This window comes from Falco punctatus (genome assembly GCF_963210335.1).
Source record: "Falco punctatus genome assembly, chromosome: 12".
NCBI classification, from domain to species: domain Eukaryota; kingdom Metazoa; phylum Chordata; class Aves; order Falconiformes; family Falconidae; genus Falco; species Falco punctatus.
Window position 1 is genome coordinate 34,301,947 of NC_137592.1, and position 18,467 is coordinate 34,320,413.

Sequence of the window (18,467 nt, forward strand, 5' to 3'; positions counted from 1 at the left end):
GCTGTTGTTAGCTATTCATCAGGCTGTGTTACTGCGTTGTACAAAGTTCTTGCTGTGAGATGTTTTGGGCTCTGCGTTAGTGTCTTACTGCAGTGGTTAGTCCCAGCCTTGCAGGGCCAGGGCCTGTATGTATACATGTGTGCTTTTTGCCACTGGCTGATGGAAGGGTATCCTGCCATTTCCCGCTGGCCTAATGCTGTGGCGTGCTTTGCCATTCTGTGCTGGAAGTTTGTGAAATACTGGGGCCCTGCTGAAACAGAGGTAGAATTCTGAGCTGCGGTCATCAGCCTGTGTGTGTCAGCTGTTAGGCACTGCTGTGATGTGCAGAGAAATCGGCATGTTGGGCTGCTAGGCTGGTACAGAGATTAATTTCTTGCAATTTAGAATACATAGTGGAAGAGTAGAGAAGATTAGGACTGAGGCTGGGAAGTGAAAAAGTATGGATACTGAGGAGTGATGTCTGCGCTCCCAGCCTTGTTTTTGTGGGGCAGGACTTTGTGATAGTCAGGTTTGTTCCTTCCCATGTGTACACCTGTGCTTGCATTTGAATTTATTAACTATGGACTGCTCTAAGTGGCTCAAATTTCATCCTTCATACTGCACAGGTGTCCTGAGCTCAGGCCCTTGGTCCTAGAGCCTTCACTTGCTGTCAGAAGAACTGGATTTTCTGCTCATCATATACACTGTGGAGGGCATAATGGGACTTCCAGCCTAGGGTGATGGTGGCACTTTAATCTCAGATTCACCTGAGGAAGCTCTAATCTTGCTGTGGTTTTTTTCCCCCCACAGCTGGCGTACTGTGTTGTACAGTTCTTGGAGAAGGACAGCAGCTTGACAGAGCCAGTGAGTAACCTTGCTTAACCTTTGTGTGTCAGTCAAGTCCCTGAAAGCTTCATGTCTTAGAGTACAGCAAGGCTAAAAAAGGGGAGGCTGGGAGTCAGCTGCATTGTTTACAGGGTTTGCCTGGTGACCTGTGGGCAGAAGGAGCTGTGCTGCTCATGTGTAAGCCTTTAGCGTTCTCTCCTGAAAGCTTCAGGAATGTGGGCTGTTGTCTTCCTGTGTGTCAGATCTTAGTGTAGTGGAAGGAACACCATACCAAGCTGTGCTTTCAGGGCAGAGCTTTCAGCTAGTGACAGATGCTGCAGAGACAAAATGCATGGCTGCCATCTGATATCTTATGGAACCAGCATGAGCTCATGGAGGCGCTGAAACAGTAAGAGTTCAGTCCAGACCGCGAGAGTTGGCTGTAAAACTGTGGGGATGAGGTTAGGAACCTGGGACACAAAGTTCTACTTAGGCAAGCCACTGTTCCTTGATGAAAGTATTCTCTTTCCTGCTCTAGCGTCAGTTTGCTGCCTCCCTAGTGTTAGGTCGCATTGTAGATGCATTTGCCTTCAGGATGTAGTGATGGGAAATAGCAGGTTCTAAAAACGTGTGAGCAGTGTAGATGGGGACCTTGCATATTCCAGTTACTGGCTGCACAGACCTGCAGTGTGAACCAGGCTATATGCTGGCTTGGCAGAGGGTGCAAGCAGGAGACAAGTGTTTCTCCACCCACGACAGGCCAGGAAATGTCTTCTACAGAGCTGAGCTTCACAGCCTCAAAACAGCAGATGGCCAAAGAACATGTGATTGTGTCACGGTAGCAGGGAGCATCAGAAAGCGTGAGCATTTTAATGAGTAACGCTAGCTGAGGTCATTCTGTTCTCTGGCTGAAATGTGTGCATTTGTGGTGAGCCTGACTGTGCTTGGTGGAAGCTGGTCAGCTGTTGTCAGTTTTCTGGCTCCTCAGCTCTGACATCAGCAGTGCTGAAGCAGACCTCACAGCTTTTCCTTTAAGTGTGGGTCCTCCATTTCCTGTGTTCCCAAAAGCCTGCTCTGAAACAAACTGCGTAAAGTAGCTTCCTGATCATGCTGAGTACTTCCTGTGGCTGACATCCAGCCCAGCAGCCTCCTGCCACAGCACTTACTGGAGGGTGAAGGACAAGAGAGAAATAGAAGTCTGTCAGTATTTCCAGGATCCATTTTGCAGCTTATTCAAATAGTAAAGCTCCATAGCTTGTAATGCTTCCTGGGTTAATGGGTTAGTGTCCCCTGCATTAGAGACTCAGGTCTGTTTTGGTGCTTGTGGAAAGCAGTGGGATGACCCAATTTCATTACCTTCAGCGGGTGTTGCGTTGGGTCTCAACCAGACATACCAAAGACGTATTGCCACAGGTTGTGTCCTGTTGAAGCATCCTGCTTGTGAAGGTTTTGAATGGACTCCTGGGATGACTGGGGTTATTGAAGTCTTGAAGAATTACAGGGTTTGTGCATCAGCAAGGCTCTGAACGCACTCACAGATTTTGCCACCAGTGCTGGAAGGAGGCCAGATCACTCGCTAGGTCCATACTTGCTTGGAGTGGGCCTCCCAGAATTTTGCTCAGCAAGGCTTGACACAGTAACTCTTGTGCTAACAGCAGTCTGAATGACTGCCAGATGAGCAAGGCCTCAGACATGTTCAGTAATAGCAAAGGCAGACTCGGCACACCTTGCACCACCTTAGCTGTAGGAGAAATTACATCTGAGTCACTGAAGCTAACTCTTGCTTGAACAGCAGGCCTGACTAATGACAAGCACTAAGGATACAAAAGGTTTCTCAAGTCTTGAGTTGGTGAGAACGTAATGCTTAGATGTTTCTTATCTTGCTGTTGCATTGCCCACTACTGTCCCTCCACTGCTGCGAACTTCCTCTGGAGTGCTGGCCTCAGGATCAGGTTGCTGAAGTACACAGAGTTTGAAAGAGCAGTTCCTTCCGCCAGTTGTGTGTGAATCTAGTGTCTGTGGAGTTAGCATTTCTGTACATGCTGTACCAGTGGCTCTAACATAGCGAAGGCCTGCAGGATTGTGGATCCTGCCTTTGACTGTGTCTAGAAGCAGATGAGTAGGGAAGGAAGCAATATTAAAAACAAATAAATAAATTCAAGTGGGATATAGCCGTTCCCCTAGTATATTCTTTCAGTATCTTGTAAGTGATAGTTTACTCAGCCAGAATTTTCATCTGCATTGTCATATTTAATTATCACCATTGGGTGTAGCTTCCATAAACTCATCTAGTCTCTTCTGGACTCTGTTTGGACCTTGAGTCTCCACAGAGTCTTGCATGAATGAGCTCTGTAATCCAATTACTTTTGTGTGAAATGGGACTTCCTTTTCCTCGTCCCAAACTCATCCATTGCATTATTTATTGGGTGCTCCCCAGTGTTCAAACTCCGTGGTGTATTGAATCATGATTCCTCAATGACCTTTTCCATAGTATTTCCAATTTTATTAGTTGGTCTTTCATGGTTGTTCTGTACCATCTACCAGCCACTGCCCACTCTGGTTTGAGCTTTCCATGTTGAGCAGTGCTTGGGGAAAAAAAGTGGTTCTAAGCTTTGTGCTTGCAGTGCAGAATTGTAGCAGCCTGCACAGTGCTGCTGTCTTGTGTGTAACTTGGCAGAGTCTGGGTTTCTCTCTTCTTTCTTCTCCAGTAACCCAACCAAACTTTCTGAGAAAGTCTCTTCTGTTACTTCTCCCCTCTTCTGTTGTGACCAGACCCTTAAAAATGTATTTCATAGCTGGTGTTAACTTTCAGCCTCTAACACTGTCTCTATACCCTCCCCACTCAGGTGATTGTGGGCTTGCTGAAGTTCTGGCCGAAAACTCACAGTCCCAAGGAGGTGATGTTTTTAAATGAGCTGGAGGAGATCCTGGACGTGATTGAGCCATCTGAGTTTGTGAAAGTTATGGAGCCGTTATTCAGGCAGTTGGCCAAGTGTGTCTCCAGCCCACACTTCCAGGTGGGTTGCAGCTCAGGGAAGGGATAGGGCCCTGGCTTCTAACCCACTTGGCACGTGAGGGTGACACCCCAGGTTTTGGGCTTGTCTTTGTGGATCAGTGGTGCGTGGAGATGTGACCAGGGTGAGTATTGGGGTGACGTGGTGGGAAGCAGTGAGAATCCTCACCACAACCACAGAGCAAGCTCATCCAAAGAGAAAACAAAGCCGATGGGTGGGGCCTCTCCTGCTGCAGTGCTGTTCATGTATTGGCGTAGGATGGAGCCGGAGGAGAGGGGCTTTGCCACCTTCTGTTTTGGCTAGTGAGTGTAGAGGAGATCCATACAGTGTCACCCTGTTGCAGTAAAGCCAAGCTGGCTGCAGTGTCGGAGGGAGGCCAACCAAAAGGACAGTGTGCAGAGAAGGTATGTTAGTCTGTTCTGCTGTAGGTGGTAGAGAGTGAGGTATAGTGAAGAAGTGCTAGAGTCTGCTTCTTCCTTGTTCCCGCTGAAGGGAAGCTAGCTGTAGTACCAGGCTAAAACAATATCTGTGGCTGGTAGTCTTAAGGTTTAAAATGTCTAGGGTGGTAGGACCTGCTAGTAGCTCCTAGCAGGTGTTCTCCGCTCATTGGTTTAGGTTGCCATGAAGAGTGCCCAGGAAGAAGATAGCTTGCTGGTGAAACACATGGCTGATGCAAGGACGGGTGGGGTGTTAAAATAGTGTCGTAGCCCTCCCCCAGCATGAGTGTGACTGCACAGTGAGGCAGACTGGCTTCAGTCTGCCTTTTGGTACAAAGAGGTGCAAAGTCGTATGTTTACAAGCCAAAAATGAGGTCAGTCTAGGTCACATGTGCATGTAAAAGATCACTGCTCCTGGAAAGGACTGGGGAAGCCTGACAGAAACCAGCTGGACATGGATTACTGGTGTGGTGATGGGGACCAAAGGGCTAACATGACCTTTGGGCGTGGAAAGAGCTACCATAGGGAACTAAGGAGCTTGAATAAAGTAGGGTAAAGGCTGGAGGGGTGGCATCCTGTACTTCATAGCAGCCCTCATCTGCTGCCAACTCTTTGAAAAACAAGATTGAAAAATCTGGAGAAGGTGCAAACACTTTACAGCCTAAGAAAATTAACCCCAAAGGTATTCCATACAGTCAGGCTGAACGGTCTGTGTCTGCAGGTTGTCTGAGAGCAAAAATAGGAGCTGACTTCTTGGTAAGTCTGAACTCCTTGGTGGGGGAGAGTTTTCGCTGAGGGCATTATGTGTTAGTCTAGCAGACAAAGGCTTAACAGGGTCTTAATAGCTGGAAACCAAAGCTGGGTAAGTGAACACGAAGTGGGTTTCACTTCATTTACTCATGTGGAACAATGTGATAAGGGGATACAGTGAGTTCTCCATGATCTGAAATCTAAAACTGAGACTGGATGTCTCTCTTCCTAGGTTTTAAGCCATTCTCAAGCTAGCGCTAAATGCAGAGATTACCCTAGTGATCTGCATTGCCCAGATTTGTGGTTAAATACGAAGAATTATGGTTGAAGCTATCACTATGTGGAAACTTGTTAAACTTGTTTGTCTTGTGGATGGCTGCCCCAAAATTTTCCGTATTTTCAACCTTACTAAATCAGGGGGACAAGTTGTGGGCCTGGTGACTGAAGCATGCTCCAAAGCCCAGAGAGGCTCTGCTGTGGGTAAGGCTGGGGAGGAATGGGAGGAATGGAGCTTTATGGAGAACAATCTGAGGAAAGGAAGGAGGCTTGGAACTAGTTTGAGCTGGGACCTGGAGTGGATGACATTGATGTCCTCAAGTGTTGTGTAAGGGGTGTTGGAGTCATCAGTGTATCGACAGGAGGCTTGCCCAGTCAAGAACATGAGATTTTCCCCAGAAAACTGAGAAGTGTCTGGCAGAGGCTAAGGGAAGGAAGGCAGGGCAGCATGGATGAACAGCCTTTTAGAAATTAGTGAAGGTCAGCCCTGCTGCCTGTGCTGTGGGGAAGCGTTTGCTTCTCAGCTGGGTGGCGGCAAGCTCTGGTCTCAGCACTGCAGTTTCCTTGTGTACCTCAGGTGTCACTGGAAGGAGCCTCTCCAAGGATGGCTTTCTTTCCCACTGCAGGTGGCAGAGCGAGCACTGTACTACTGGAACAACGAATATATCATGAGCCTGATCAGCGATAACGCAGCCAAAATTCTCCCGATCATGTTTCCAGCGCTCTACAAGAACTCCAAGAGTCACTGGAACAAGTAGGTCTTTCCACATGCCCTGGCATTTGCTGTGCATGCAAAATTGCTTGACCTACTAGCGATCTTGGGGCATGCTGCTACAGTGCAATGATGCATGGCACTTGGTGACGCTAGGTGCTGAGCCAGAGGGATTGTTTGTAGTATCAGCATGGAAAAGCACCACAGCAGACCACAGTGGCCTGCTTTTGCAAGGGGTCAGGCACCTGCAGTGACCCACCTTGGGACCATTGAGTCTACCCAGACTTTGATACCTGCATATCACTAGTGATGCTGGTCTCTTGGAGGTGTGCTGTAGGTTTTCCAGCTGACTTCTGGCTGCTTGTTAACTAGTGATTGCCCATATGTTCTCCATGACCAGAGACCCTGGCTAATGCGGTGCCTGACTGCTAGAGTACAGGAAGAACAGAGAAAGCAAAACTAACAGGGTAGATGTCCCATGTCAGATTAATTGCCCTCTGTGTCTGATTCCTTGATGCTAGCCTGTTTTACAGTCCTCGCATCAACTTCCTTTCTTCAGAGTGCTTCTTCAGTTGGAATTCTTCACTGATTCTTTACCTGGTTAATTCAAGTTGAACTCACTTCCTTTTAATGAATTAGCTAAAAAAACTCATTCCACAGCTGAGATCCTAAAATCTTCCAGCATAAACCACAAGAAGACAAAAAAGAAGTAATTTTTCCCCATTCTAGAAGGTGAAAAAAGGCAAAATAATTCTAGGGGAGCTGGGCAGTTCCAGAGCTTAGGAGTATACCATGGCAGCCAAGACAGGGTTGGGAGGTGGAACATGTTTTGCAGAGAGCTTCCCACTGGTCTGCTGCTTGACTGCTTCCTTCTCATCATTGTATCATGAAGCACAAACTTGAGTCACTGGTCAAGAGTGCTCTAAAGACTGGAGTAGACAGACATGTAGACATGAACACACACAAACACACAGATACGCACACATGTGCACCAAAAGGCACGTGCATGTGCAGATGGGCACATACATGCACGCACACACGCGTATGACGAGTGCATACACACGCACGTGTGCGTGCAGGCAGATGTGCACAGACACTCTCACTCAGTGTTACTGCCCCTCCTGATGAGAGTTCAGAAAAGGGCTTTATGTTCTTGTTTGAAACTGTCCACCAGTTCCGTTTCCTTCTTGCACCAGTCAAGATTCATGATTTTGCTGTTTCTGTCTTTTCTTCTTGTCCCCTTCCCAGTGGTATGGCAGAAATAGTCCTGAAAGTGTTTTCCTCTTATTTCTTCTTGTCTTTGTTTTAGCACTAGCCATGTCTTCTCAGGGCAGGTTGAGTACCTCAGATTCAACTCTTCCTTCCCACAGCTCAGCTACTCCCAACACTTTCTCAGACAGCCTGCACAAGTCCAGCAGGGCTGTAGCTCTCTTCCTTACTCCCATCTGTAGAGCTGGTGGGGCACAGAGCTCAGTCTGCTGAGTCTCATCTTTTGCCTCTGGGTCAGGTATTTCAGAGACATCTTCAACACTTGTTTTTATTCCCCATCGGAGTCCTTGTCCCAGAGAGAGCTCACACACAGTGCGACCTGTCTATAAATTGCTGACACGAAGTTGTCTTTTCTTCCGTGGTATTCTCTGTGCTGGTTCCCATCTCTACAGGCCTGCTGTTTTGGGCAGCTTGGTGACAAAGCTCATGACTGAATAATGGGCAGCCCAAAAAAGTAATTGTGTATATCTAATACGAACTGCGGGAAGCACTAAACCTAGATTAGGTAAAGCCCCTTTGAGAACAGTCCTGAGCAGGTCCCTAGCATCCTTCCTTTCCAGGTTCTAAGTACAAGAAATAAATGCATAAATGCATATTTTTGTGCTCATTAGTTTGACCATGGTAGAGCAGACCTGTCCCAGTGTTCTTCTCTTTCTTCTGTGTCTCTTTCTCACTGTGTGATAGTTTCTGCTGTGTTTGTGGAGGGTTTTTTCCTATGCTAAGAGCTGAACATGTGAAAATCTTTTGTCACACTGGTGTAGTATATGAGTTGCAGCTGCTGTTAGCTCTTGTCTGTGCTGCTGATGCTCAAACACAGGGCTGAGAACCGGGAGGATACCACCATGACTTGTTCTCCTTTCCTCGTTTCTTTTCAGGACAATCCATGGGCTGATCTATAATGCACTGAAGCTGTTCATGGAGATGAACCAAAAGCTTTTTGATGACTGCACTCAGCAATACAAGGCAGAGAAGCAGAAGTGAGTAAGAGGTTCTCATCAAGTAGCCTGAGCTTATCCTGGAGTCTCCTTGGGTACCGTAGTGAATGGTAGATGCCAGTAGGCAGAGGGGAAATGGAAAGGTGATGCAAATAGTTTTGTCAAAAAATAGAGTTCCTCAGCAATAACTATGTGTAGGTATGAGAAGAGGTAAAATGTGTGCCCTGATAAAAATCTTTTCAGTTCTGCTGAAGCAGGTAGCTTGGAAAAGACTGACAGAGTTTGCTGGATCATGAGGAAATAAGTTGCAATGTAGAGGATACTCAGCTTTGCAGAGACACTTGTGCTCTACCTTGGAAATATTTACCAGTTCTTATATGCTGTAGTGATGCTGGTGGAATCCTGCTGCTTCAGAAAGACTTTTCAGAAGAGCTTTGTTGCAGTGGGCATAATGCATTTTTCATGCACAGGATGCTTTCAATTTTCCAGTAATAAAGATGGAATAATACCTGGAATTTCAAAGACCAAATGGTGGGGATAAAATCTGAGCTCAGCAAGTACCTGTGTCGTGATGCTGTAAAGAGGGGGAAAACTCCACTTTTTTTGCTGCCTTGTGCTGGTTTTGGTGCTTGTAGGAGTTGCCTTGGTTAACTAAGTCAGTTCAGTACGCTAGAAGGAAACCTTTTATGCTGAGGTCTTTTTTTTTTTTTTTTTCCCCTGGGTCTGTTTTCTGCTGACTTAGTGGCATGAAATAGTGCTTCTCATTCCTGGATGAGCCAGGGCTGCCACAAGGGTGGCAGCGGGGAGAGGAGGGCTAATGTTTGCTGGCAGTGGGGAGCTCTGAGATATATTCAGTTGTTTTGTGAAACAGTAAGAAGTATAAAAGTTTTGATACGAATCAGAGCTTGGGGATGGGTAACCTGCATATGGAGAAATTAAGGTTTTGTTAACATCTAAATTGGGAGCAAGCAAGATATTTTTTTTTTCCCCCCCATTCTAGGGCATTTGTGAAGCCCACAAATGTCTGCACATACGTTTTAAGTCACAGTGACAGCACATTTACTATGACATCTACCTGCTGTTTCCATTAGGGGCTTTTTCTACCTGTTCAGCTTCTGCCTGTGCTGACCTGCTGAGGGTGACCATTCCCAGCACTGGTGTGTGGCTGATGGAGAATTGTTCTGGAAAAGGTCAACAAAGTAGCTCAGAGCTGTACAAGAAATGGCTGGGTAGAGCTGCACTGATTTCTGCTGATGTTAAGATCTTTTTATTTTCTCTCTAGTGCCTCTGCCTAATTATACTTTAGAAAACTTTGTGTTGGGTTTTTATCAAGGATATACCTTTTGCTCTCCGAGATAACCAGATTTGGTAAAATGTCAACTGAGAACTTGGTGGGTGGGATGTAAAAAAGTTTTTTAGCAGCTGAATCTGAGATGAGTTTACCTTTACCTATGGTGAGCATGATACAATTCTTCAGCCGAGTGGGATTGCCCAGCCACAGGGACCCAGCTAAGGAGGCCTTTCTGGTGAAAACAAGAAGGCTCAACTCTGCTGTCACTAACATGGCATTAGCAGCTGTTCCTGCCTTGAGAAGCATGAAGAGGTTCCTCTCTGAAAGGATGCCAGAGCTGGGAGAGAACGTTGTGCAAGGTCTGTAGGGACAGGCTGGGAAACAACTAGAAAGGGAAACTGGCGGCAGAAGGGAATGGGGTAGGACAGCAGGCTGGGGGGAAGAGCCGCTTGTCTGTGCAGGGGGGTGGAAGGGAGGTAGAGACAGAGGTACAGTGAGGAGCTGGGTTCTGGGGGCTGGTGGGGCTGGTGGTAGTGCTATTCTTAGTGTCAACAGCTAGTAGGAATGGGGTAGGTAAAGGGAACAAATTAGAGGAGAAGTGAGGAGATCGGGGTTGGTTGGGCAATGGGCCTGGGACTGTACAGGACCTAGCACGATGGTGGGGGAAAAGAGCATGTGCTAGGGAAGATGGATTAGAAACTTGTGTTTACTAGGACAGTATGCCCAAGTTCTTTGCTGAAGTCCATTGATGTCGCCTTTTCCTTTCGTGTCTTTAAATTATCCAAGAAATTAAAGCAAATCCATGTGCACTTAACACTGTGGCTGCATGTTCTGGGGTGTAATAGAATGAGTCATTGCTGGAATAAGTGGGGTTAGAAAAAGTGTTTCACAGGCAGGAGAAAGTGTTGTTTAGTGGTGTCTCCCTGATGGAATTAGTCCGTTATGTAGCTGAAGAGTCTGCCTTGGAGTTTGGGGTGCCATTCCTGCACTTCCACTACCTGCTCCTCTTTCTGCAGAGTGCTGCAACCTGTTGTGGCGAGCAGCAGGTCCCAGTACCTCCCTTCCAGTGGAGAACACGTGCTGCATCCACAGCTCATTTCTGCCGCCTCCCTGGCAGAGCTGACTGCAGGCCGTGCCTGTCGGTGGGCTGTACGGTGGCACTGCAGTCAATTGCCATTTTCTTTTCAAACATGGAGGCTTTAACTGAGTAGAAACAGTACTTTTTTGTTTTAATAAAAACCTGTCGGATTGTGATGTTGAGTGCCTTCAAAGTAAAGTGGTATGCCAAAGGCTGCCTGTGGGAATGCTGACTGGATCGCTGTAGTGTGGGATTGACCTGTAACTGTGCGATGCCTTGCTTTTTCCACAGGACCTCAGCCTTATTAAGTGAGACTGATGACTTCAAAATGCTGAGGCTTCTTTAGCACAGGCAGAAAAAGGAAGGGAGAGCTGTGAAGTGTTTTATCAATGAGCCACTGAAGACCATGTGCTGTGCACTGGAAAACAGCACATGTGGGAAGGGCTGCACATGCCAACAAAGCCAGCAGATGTGAAAGAGTGACAAGGAGAGAGCTTGTAGATAGATACACTATTAGGCTGCAACCAGATGTTGAGAGGCCTGCTCAGAAAAGGCTTAGCCCTGTTTTTAATTAGTTACCAAGCCTATAAGTGAGTATGCCAGCTCAGGTTTGTCACCCCTGCACCCCAGGCTGTACAGCTGCAGCTGAGGCTGGTCTTGGAGGGACAGAGTCTCCCTGAGACATGCCAGGAGACATGCCAGATGGACTGACCGCCTTAATAATCTCCCCAGACACCTTGAAGCTGCTTGAATTATCAGAACCCTACAGAAAACAGTGGGGAGGTTAGGGCAGACAGATAGTGTCTTCCCCTGAATGTGCCCTGCTGTAAAGGTGCAAGGGCCTTGAACACTGCCTTTCAAGAAGTGTCCTGTCAGCGTGCCCTGGGGCCACCCTGACACCTGACATCTCTCTAGCAGCAGCTACCTTGCCTCCTTCTGTGTAGGTCACAGCAGTGGAAAGAAGATACCTCTCAATATAGCTGTTATATTCCAAATGTCCTGCCAGTGGCTTTCTTGTGCTGCTAGTAATGGGGTCAGGAATGAAGGATGCTGATGAGGTGCGTGTCACCTAGAAAGCAAGGCTGAGGGTGCTGCTCCCATAGACTCAGTGCTGTCCTGTGAGGTACTGCTGTTTAAAAAGTCTTTGGATTCTTCAAAGACTGATGTGGATGAGTGACACTTTCAGATAAACTGCAATGCAAATGACCTAGTGTAGGAGGTAAAGTCAGGCTGATTGATGAGGTCGGGAGGAAGCTTCCTCTATGGAGGGACATTGGACAGCTGTAATACTATGGTTAAGTCAATGTGTCATCAAAATAAAGGTGACACTTCTGTTTCATTCTTTGGAAATACTTGTTTGGCTGGAAAGAGTGATCACAGGTGTAAAAGCCTTCAGATTTCTAGAAGCACTACTCTTAGTCAGACTGGGTATTCTCTTCGCAGGGTGGTCTTTTGCAGTATCAGCTGCACAAGTGATGGGTAAACTGCTGGATCTGTGATGAGGAACCAAGGGCTTTCCCGATGCTATTCAGACTGCTTCAGTGGTCTGAAAGGAAAGAACTGGTGCTAGAGATGCCTGTTGCTGAATGACTGGATGAGTGCCCTTGGCTCGCTGGGTACCAGACCAGTAACATGACGTAGTCCAGCCAAACAAAATGAGCTCTGTTACACCCTTACGTGGCACGGCAGTAGATGTGATACCAAAAGTATCTGCATCACTGGAGTATCACTGGAGGGGCAGTGGCCTTCATGATGTGAGGGCCTTTGCGGACAGACATATTGGTCTATATTTCCAGTGGCAAGACTGGAGTAATAGGCATGTTTCTGTTTACTGGACATTAAAAAAAATTCTGGAGAAATTGGGGGTGAGGCAGGAGAGAGCCAGGGAAGATCAGTGCTAACTCCTGGTCACAGTCCCCTGCAGAGATCTCCAGAGCTCTGTCAGAAAATGAGGTGTAGATTATTTGTTTTGGTTTGGGTTTTTTTTTTTGACTCTTATGTTCTCTGGTGGAGCAGTCTGCTGCTTGAATGCTTGGCAGCTTCGTTATCATTTTTAGCTTCCTTTCTTACATCATTTCAAGAGCGTGAGGTGATAACAGGGTATAAGAACTTCCTTCGTATGGATAGATGGGGCACTAAGGGAGACCAGTAACTGGGATGAAAGCCAGATAGTTAAAAGTCTGGGGGTTTGGGCAGAACTCTGGTGTGTTGTGGCCAGAGAGAGAGAGGGAACTGTGGACAGTTGAGCCCCAGCTCTGTTGGAAATGTCAGTTTGTCCCTGTGCATCTGTGGGGCACCAGGGAAATGCGTGTTTGACATCCAAACTGGTGTCATTGCTTTACTCCAGAAACTGATCACTCTGGTCCACTCCCACAACACAGAGCCAGGGAAAAAGTACCTGTGCAGCCCACTGCTGCTACCTTGTGCTCTCAGGTGAGTGGGGAGTGTGCCTGCCTACCTCCTGCTAGCTGCACTATGTCCCCTCTTCTTCCCACATCTCACCTGTAGGTAGAATTAGGGATCTCTGAAGGACAGAGCAGCTCTTCCCTTCGCCTGCGTTTTTGTGCTGTCTCTTGCTTTTGTCTTCCTGTGAGCGAAAGTTGCACTTTCCCCAGGAGTTCACACTTGCACTTGCTCTCTCTCTGCAGGGGAAGGTTCAGGATGAAGGAACGAGAAGAAATGTGGCAGAAAATAGAAGAGCTGGCCCGGCTGAACCCTCAGGTGGGTAACAGCAGAACCTAGGATGAATAAGACAAGAATGTGCTGAAGGTCTTGACTTCCAGCTCATGGGAGCAGGGTCTAGTGCCTGATCTGAGTCCTGGGTGCACAGCTGTAGCAGTGGTCTGTCCCTCCCAAGACCCGCTGTCTTGGGGATGCTGACAGTGTTTTACCAGCCTGGCCCTCTGTAGCACTGACCTCTTAAGCAGTGCCGTGGATGTGTGTATGGATATATGCACGTATGTGTTTATAGACTCCTCTCTCAGCTGTGGCCGCACATGTGGTGTGCTGTGGCTCAGAGGGCATGGGTGGGAATAGGCAGGAGAAGATGGTCCTTCCCTGCGTGTGTACCTACCGCTGCCTTTGCGGGTGCCAGAGAGGGTGGCTGGAAGAAGTGTGCTGTGCTGGGCAAGAAGGCTTGGTGTTCAATGATGTGCTGACTCTGCAGCTGTCTGTGTTGTCTGCAGTACCCCATGTATTACGCACCTCCACCATTGCCTTCCGTCTGCTGTATGGAAACAGAGACTCCAACTGCAGAGGATATACAGCTACTGAAGAAAACAGTGGAGACGGAGGCGGTGCAGGTGCGTAGGTGATGAGGGCCCTTCCACAATTACTCTCAGACCAGCCAAGACATCAGCATAGTCAGTCCAGGGTCCAGCAGCCACAACTGGCTCTTTCCAAGTATTCTGAGAGTAAACGCCCCTACTTTCATCCTTGATTGTTAGAGAGCAACCTGAATCAAGTCTGAAGAGTGGAGTTTATCTAACCTTCCCACTCTGGAAAAAGTGCAAGTGGGACTTCTCTGTGTCCTTCTGGTCTGTGTTTTGTGCTCAGCCTTGTTCTGCAGCATTATGTGTTGTCACCCAGCATCTGCTGGAGCACCTGGAGTCAGGGAATGGGGAAGCTGGAGGGGTGAAGGGGTTTACTGCTGAACCCTGACTCCTTTGGTTTGTCTGTAGATGCTGAAAGACATTAAGAAGGAGAAAGCTTTGCTGCGCCGGAAATCTGAGCTTCCTCAGGATGTCTACACTATAAAAGCCCTGGAGGCCCACAAGAGAGCAGAAGAGTTTCTCACCTCAAGCCAGGAGGCTCTCTGACGGGCTCAGGAGCTGGCCCAGGAAGCTCTTGCCCCATCCCTTTCCCCCAGGGGTCACAGAAATGCACTCAGTTCTCATGTATAAATAAGGAATGAACATGGTGAGCTGTGCCTGTCCTCCACTCCATCTGCATCCCTCCAGGGTAGATCTGGTTTTATGTTATGACTTGTATCTCACCACTGCCATATTCTCCTGCTCTTCCTCCTTCCTCCTGCTTTTCCACCTTGGGTGTGCGTGCGTGAAGGGAGGCTGCCTGATCTGGGATTGTCTCAGCCCACGCAGAAGTCACTTCATTTCCAGCTGCTGCCCAGTTCTTACTCTGCCTGGGAGCCAGAGCCTTGCTGCCCTGCAACACAGGCTCTGCCTTGGCCAGGGACTACTGAGTGTGGCTCTGCATGCTGCTGCAAGCCCCAAGTGCCCCTCTCCACCATGCCTGCCCTGCTGCCTGTGCAGCCCAGCCCTGCAGTGGTCAGGGATCAGGCTGAGCTCAAGGGCAGGAGCCTGCGGCAGTTTGGGGGGGCTCTGCTGCCTGTCTGCGCTGCCTTGGGGTGCAGCGCTGCAGCTGGAGGATCTTGCATACAGCGGAGGAGATGTTCACTTCCACCTTTCTTTTGCTTCAAGCCCCTTGTTCTGTTCCCCTGTCAGTGGAGTGGGGGTTTAGTGCTTTGTCACCCCCAATAAAGCTGGGTGCAAGTACTGCATACTATTGCAGCCTTCCCTTTAGAGCATCCTTAGAAGCTCTCTGGTGGGAAAGTGAATTCCTTCAGCTGTTTGTGTTGGTCCATGCTGACTCATCTCCATCCCAGTGTCTTGGGTTAATTGTGGGCCCAGAACTAACTTCCTGCTTTGTAGCAGGTGTCAGCTACTGACTTCTGCTTTCTTCCTCTACCTGCTCAATTAAAATACTCCTGTAGCTTGCCCTTTGTCGCTGTATCCCATCCTTAGCTCTGCAGTGGCCAGGGTTTCTAGGAAGCTTGTGCTGCTCAAGTAATCTCTGCAAACTAGCGGAAGAAGCGATGGATACACATTATGTGGCCAGGCTGCATTTCTGAGTGTTCAGTTGTCTCCTCTTTACTATTGATGGCTAGGTGCTACTGCTGAATCGCTTTGTGGGTGCTCTGAGCAAAGTTCGCCTTGCCCTGTTACTTTGGCACCTGCTGTGGCCTGAGGCCTTTGTTAGTTATCATATGGTGCATCAGGGACTTCTTGCGCTAATTAGCATTTAGAGCACACTTGCTGATAGCCCAGGGGGTTGCACAGCACTTGGGTGCTACTGTGATCCAGCTTTCTCCTCTACCTTTTGTGGTGCAGATTCAGTGCCAGGCCAAGGTACCACCTCGGGAAGGTTGGCTTGTAACAGAAAAGGGAGTCTTCCTTGCTTCTTACCTGCTGCACTTGCTTTCTTGACATACAAGCTTAAGTGGGTTTGCAATAGTGCAGGGAGCTTATGGGGTCGGTGCTAGTCCGACACTGCTTTGCAGCATTGTGGGATGTTGCAGAAGGTCCTGGCATATCTGCTTGTCCTCACCCATAAACCATTCCCAGGTCAGAGGTTTGTCCTCTCCAATCTTACTGCTGGTGTGCAGCACATCTTTCCTCCAGCCCACACCAGGCTGTTTTTCCCCCATGTATCCTGTACCCCTGCCCTGTTTAGCTCTCTTTCTGTTCGGCCCTCGTTAGGCATGCCACCATCTCTTAGGAGCAGCTGGCAAGCATGAGTATGTGCGAGATCACAGCAGTCATGCAGGACCCCACCTCCCCTCTGCTTCATGCAATGGGCCAGTTCGTCAGGAGACTTTTGACACACCTCAGGGAGGTTATTGCTTATTTTGAACATTAGCCCAAGCTCATGGTCAGCTGCCAATCAATTACCTCATGCCTGGCACAGAATGTAGACATGCGCTGGGTAATGCTGGACGGTGCACAAAAGCGGCAGGCACCTCGGGGCACAGCGGAGACAAGGACTGCCGAGTACCACCTACAACAGGGCTCGGGCTGGGGGGGATGTTTCTTCCCATTGCAGTATAAGCTTTCCAACTTGTCCGCTTAGCATTGCGTTGTAAGCCGCCACCTCATTTTTAGAGTGCTACAGCATGCATATGCCCTCAATTGAGCCTGCTTGCTGCTAGGCAGTGGCTGCCTTGCCTTGCTGCAGGCTGCTCCGCCTGCAGAAGGAACAGAGACTCTGGTGCACACAGGCTGTCATTGCCGCACAGGTGGTCTGTCTGTGCTGGCAGTCCCCGAGCGTGGCTGGAGGAATGCTGCCAGGGTTGTGCCATGTGCAGGGGCAGGACCATAACGCATCACGACTACGTGCTGTACAGCTTCAATCTTCTCATGGCTTTGTGTGTCTTGTTCTGGGTCAGGGAACTTATGCTTAGTACCTTCACGTTGCCTGCCGTTACTTTGCTGCCTCTTCATTCCAGTGTCCTGGACATCTAAGAAGGGGACCATGTGAGGAAGGGGGGGGGGGGGGGGGCGCACACGCATTCACCCTCTCCGCCACACGTACCATTCATATGCAGACCTGTGTCTGCCACGCTACAGCTGCCCCTTGCTCAACACTTGGTTTCTTGCATTAGTGCTGCTCATTTCTACCTATGCCTTTCCCCACATCAGCCAAATGGACAGAACTGGAGCTGCCTCTTCCACTTCAACTGGCTCCCTCCTTCCAAGGGAACAAGAAAAACTAACTACTGCATTCACCCCCTGGACACAAGTATTAAGCTGCTTACAGTTCATATGTACATATGGTGTACTTTATTTTCAGTAGAGCATTACATAGTATGAAAGTGTTGGATTTTGTACAGATGTCCCTGTATGTACAGAACTAAATAAAACCGACCTCTTGGAAAGACACATTGGACTCCGCCTCTGATATCCCAACACATGGCCCCTGGCCTGGGAGGATGGAGGGGTCCCAGCGTGGTGAGGGACTTCCCCAGCACTGACAGCACAGGACACATCCAGCGTTTGTCCCAAGGGAACCTGGGTGAAGCCACCCTCCGTCCACATGCACACCAGTACAGGAACCGGTTGGGTTCCTCGAAGGCAGAGGAAGCCAACGCAAGGATGTCACAGCGACTTACGCGCCAGCTAGGGCCAGGAAAGGAGCGGGGAGGGAAGTTGAACCACGGCAGTGGGAGAAAACGGGAAGCCGATGCTGGCAAGTCCCGTCACTGCCCGGCTGCGGGCGCAGCGGAGGGGCTCGGGGCAGCGGCCCTGAACGTCAGCTGGGCCCTCACTGCCACTGGGGCCGGGGGCCGCCGAGGCTCTGCCGCGCCTGCAGCGTGTGCTGCACCACGGCCTTCCACTGCTCCTCCGAGATCTGGCTGGCCCAGGCGGGGATGCCGCGGGTGGGGAGCTGCACGCCGGCCATCGTCCGCTTCACCAGCTCCACGTGCTCTGGGGACGGGCAAGGCGTGAGGCCGCGGCCGGGGGCGGCCGGGGGGCCCGCCCCGACCCGCTCTTACCTGCGTCCATGGGGATGGAGCTGCGGTTGCTGGGAGCCGCGCCGCCTTCCGCCGCAGCCGCCGCCTCCTCCTCCTCGCTGTCTACCGGCGGGTCGGGCAGATGCAGCCGCAGCATCTACGGGGAACGGCGAGCAGCGGGGGTAGGGCCCGGCACCCCCTCCCGCCCGCAGGGCCCCGCCCCCGCCCCTCCCCGCCCCAGTGCCGGCCCCCCCGGTACCTGCAGCCGCTCCTGCAGCCCGGGGCCCGGCTCAGCGCAGCCCTCCGGCCCGAGGGGGGAGCCCGCCTCAGCGGGGCCCTGCTCCGGCTCCTGGCTCAGCGGCTGGTATAAGTACCCGCCGCCTTCCGCCGCTTCCTCCTCCTCCTCCTCTTCTTCCTCCTCTTCCTCCTCCTCTTCCTCATCGCCGCTCCATCCCGCCGCGCCGTCGGGGGCCTCCGGCGGCCCCGGCTCCTCGGGACACACCCGCTCCGGCCCCATGCTCCGCACCACCGCCATCCACCGGGCGCGGCGCCGGGGAGCCCCGTCACCGCCCGGAAGCGCCGCCGCGCCGCGGGGCATTGTGGGTGTTGTAGTTCCGGGTCGCGGGGGGGCCCTGCGCCGCCCCCGGCCTCC

At 50.1% G+C, this 18,467-nt stretch overlaps 2 protein-coding genes across 4 annotated transcripts in view; one reads left to right on the forward strand and one right to left on the reverse strand.

Annotated features, from left to right (window-relative positions):
- PPP2R5D (protein phosphatase 2 regulatory subunit B'delta) overlaps positions 1-17,243 on the forward strand; it is a 30,845-nt gene extending 13,602 nt beyond the window's left edge. For 2 of the 3 annotated variants that reach the window (XM_080408241.1, XM_080408242.1), the window contains exons 10-16: positions 790-843; positions 3,651-3,821; positions 5,908-6,035; positions 8,138-8,239; positions 13,215-13,287; positions 13,752-13,868; positions 14,247-17,243. In XM_080408241.1, coding sequence (XP_080264367.1) covers positions 790-843; positions 3,651-3,821; positions 5,908-6,035; positions 8,138-8,239; positions 13,215-13,287; positions 13,752-13,868; positions 14,247-14,384 — 783 coding nt within the window. In that variant the 3' untranslated portion in view covers positions 14,385-17,243. The remainder of the gene's footprint in view (positions 1-789; positions 844-3,650; positions 3,822-5,907; positions 6,036-8,137; positions 8,240-13,214; positions 13,288-13,751; positions 13,869-14,246) is intronic. The other variant, XM_080408243.1, reaches the window with a different exon arrangement.
- Positions 17,122-18,413, reverse strand: MEA1 (male-enhanced antigen 1; the record flags this gene model as incomplete). Its single annotated transcript, XM_080408272.1, has 3 exons — positions 17,122-17,789; positions 17,858-17,972; positions 18,075-18,413. 3 exons carry the CDS (start codon positions 18,411-18,413, stop codon positions 17,626-17,628), a joined length of 618 nt encoding a protein of 205 aa, XP_080264398.1. The 3' UTR covers positions 17,122-17,625.
- Between the last annotated feature and the right edge of the window lie 54 nt (positions 18,414-18,467).